A 2,618-nucleotide genomic window follows, 5' to 3' on the forward strand; every position below is an offset into this window, starting at 1 on the left:
TACCTGGAGAGGCTCTCTCTGGCCTCCATAATCTCCTCCTCTGGATGAGGAAGAGTGGATTATTTGACCAGCTAAGCTGTTAAGGATGTAGATGGTCCGTCTCCATGGTAACCTTCCCTGGACAGACCCCTCCTGGGCAGTAAATCACAGAAATGTTTCTGTTTGGAGGAGGCGGGACCCTCGGTGTGTGCTCAGCGGGTGCCGTCTAATTCCTGGGTTATCTGCTCATGATCTAAGGTTTGAAAACTGTCTCCAAACCTCAGATCAGAGCAGGACTGATTCAGAGTTCCTCCACTAAAGCAGAACCAAACGGACCCCCCCCTGCAGCAGCGGGACAGCAGGATCCGTTTATTCAGAACTCCTTTAGACAGAGAAAGAACTGCTTCTTCATGCTAAGCTTTGCTCTGGTTCTGCAGCAGCGGTTCTTAGGTACGAGTCCTTCAGAACCGCTCCCTGTCCACCAACAGCTGAACTCTCCTTCAGAACCCAGGCAGGTTCTGATGGAGCCCGGTTTTAGAATCTTGATCTGCAGATGATAATTCTTGCCGTCCTCTGGTTGGACCCGTTCCAGCGCAACGTTTTTAAATAAGACGCCTTCTGACGTTCAGCATCACCTGCGCAGGTGATCCCAGCAGGAAGTTCCTCCTGCAGGTTTTTAACTCGGAGAAAGTTAAAGAGAATTGGACTGTTGAAGCTCAGTCCAATTCTCCCAGGGGGCGGGGTGTATGAGGGGAGGGTTTAAATGAAGAGAACACATTTCCCTTTAAAGGACAATAAAGGTATATCTAACATTAACAACCATCGTCATCAACTCCATCAGCTCCGACTGGAAAACCTGCAAGTTTCAACTTCTGCTCCGTTTTCAGCACATTTTAAACCTTTGATGAAAAAACAGACATGAGCAGAAAACCCAGGAATGTGTGACATCACTGTTTGCTCTGAGCACACACCGAGGGTCCCGCCTCCTCCAAACAGAAACATTTCTGTGATTTACTGCCCAGGAGCGGTCTGTCCAGGGAAGGTTACCATGGAGACGGACCATCTACATCCTTAACAGCTTAGCTGGTCAAATAATCCACTCTTCCTCATCCAGAGGAGGAGATTATGGAGGCCAGAGAGAGCCTCTCCAGGTAGCTGAAGGTCCATCAGAGGCTGGACCTCCTGCTGCTTCAGGAAAGAGCAGAATCATTAAATCATCAGGAGGAGCCGAGCAGGAGCAGCATCCCGTTATCCATCATCCACTAAAACCCAGGAAGGGTCAGGGTTCCATCTGTTCCTGTTTGACGGCAGCTGAAGAATTCCTGCCAATTCTTTCAAAAATATTTATGAATGTTGGGTTTAATCTGATCTAATCCTTGAAAACCTGCAGCTGCTGCACCTTCTGTCAATAAATTACGATCCATTGATTCATTTTAAGGAACTATCCGATCATTAATCGATCAAATATCAACAGATTAATCGATGAGCAAATTCATCATTAGTTGCAGCTTTTCTTAATGTGCAGAGGAAATATTTCCATATAAAGTTTATTTAGGAGACAGAAATTTTTTTTTTCTCATTTTTTATTCATAACTTTTCCTTCTTCGATCTGCAATGAATCATGGGAAACATTTGGTCATGAAGGAAAAGGAGGAAGCATCTGAAAGGGTTAATAAACTGGAAGATGTAAGCCCCTCCCCTTCCTGCCAGGAGCTGACCTTAGCTTTAGCTTTAGCTTTAGCGTTAGCGCCGAGGAAGAGGAGAGAAAGAACGATGTCTCAACATGTCTAGAAAACTCTGAACTGCTTTAAATTTAAACATTTAAATGATTTAAAGAAAGGTTTTAAAAGCTAAACGACCATTGTTTGGTAAAAATGGCGGCGCCCTGCCTCTGCTGTAGGAGGCGGGGCCTTAAGGCCAGCTGGAGGCCTGGTCTCACCTTTCCCTTCTGCTTGAGGGGCTCGATGGTGAGGCTGTCCGCTCCGATGTCCACGATGGATCCCAGCTGGAACCCGTCCGTCGGATGAGGCGCCCACACCGCCTTCCCGTCCTCCATGATGGCGCCCTGCGAACGAGACGCACACGGCGGTTAGAGGTGACCTCAAAGGTCGTGTTTGGAGGAGGAGCTTCTAGTTCTGCTCCATGTAATCCGACCCAAACGGCCGCTGGTTCCTCCTCTGCTGGGTTACATCCTGCTCAGATTAATGTTTAGACCCGAGTTTAAAGCAGCATTTAAGTCTGGTTTGGTTTTTAACCCAGACTAACCTGGACGTGGGTTCTGGATGGGTTCTGGTTCTGTTTCTAATCCTCTGGGTGGATTAGCAGCGGCTGTTTGGGTCGGATCACATGGACCTGCTGTAATCGTATCCTCGGTGCTTTTAGAGAAGCAACCGCTGCCAGAAAACCCAGAAGTTCCTCATTCAGAGTATTGAGCACGGAGGAGGAGGTATGATGGTCTGACCCAGAGGGGAGGATGAACCGGGTCATCAACAGAACACTGATCAGACCAGCAGAGGCTGACAGAATTATTCTGGTTCTAATGATTCTGAACAACCAGAACCATCAGAACCATTTAACAGTATCAGAACCTGCAGCTCCAGAACCATCAGAACCTGCAGCTCCAGAACCATCAGAACCTG

General features: G+C 47.6%; 1 protein-coding gene across 8 annotated transcripts in view; it reads right to left on the reverse strand.

Moving 5' to 3' along the window:
- LOC107101489 (unconventional myosin-VI-like) overlaps positions 1–2,618 on the reverse strand; it is a 76,546-nt gene that overhangs the window by 61,316 nt on the left and 12,612 nt on the right. For all 8 annotated transcript variants that reach the window (XM_015400439.1, XM_015400438.1, XM_015400437.1 and 5 more), the window contains exon 2: positions 1,919–2,044. In XM_015400439.1, the coding sequence (XP_015255925.1) occupies positions 1,919–2,035 (117 nt within the window). In that variant the 5' untranslated portion in view covers positions 2,036–2,044. The remainder of the gene's footprint in view (positions 1–1,918; positions 2,045–2,618) is intronic.

This window comes from Cyprinodon variegatus, unplaced genomic scaffold, assembly GCF_000732505.1.
Source record: "Cyprinodon variegatus isolate N-32 unplaced genomic scaffold, C_variegatus-1.0 Scaffold1103, whole genome shotgun sequence".
NCBI classification, from domain to species: domain Eukaryota; kingdom Metazoa; phylum Chordata; class Actinopteri; order Cyprinodontiformes; family Cyprinodontidae; genus Cyprinodon; species Cyprinodon variegatus.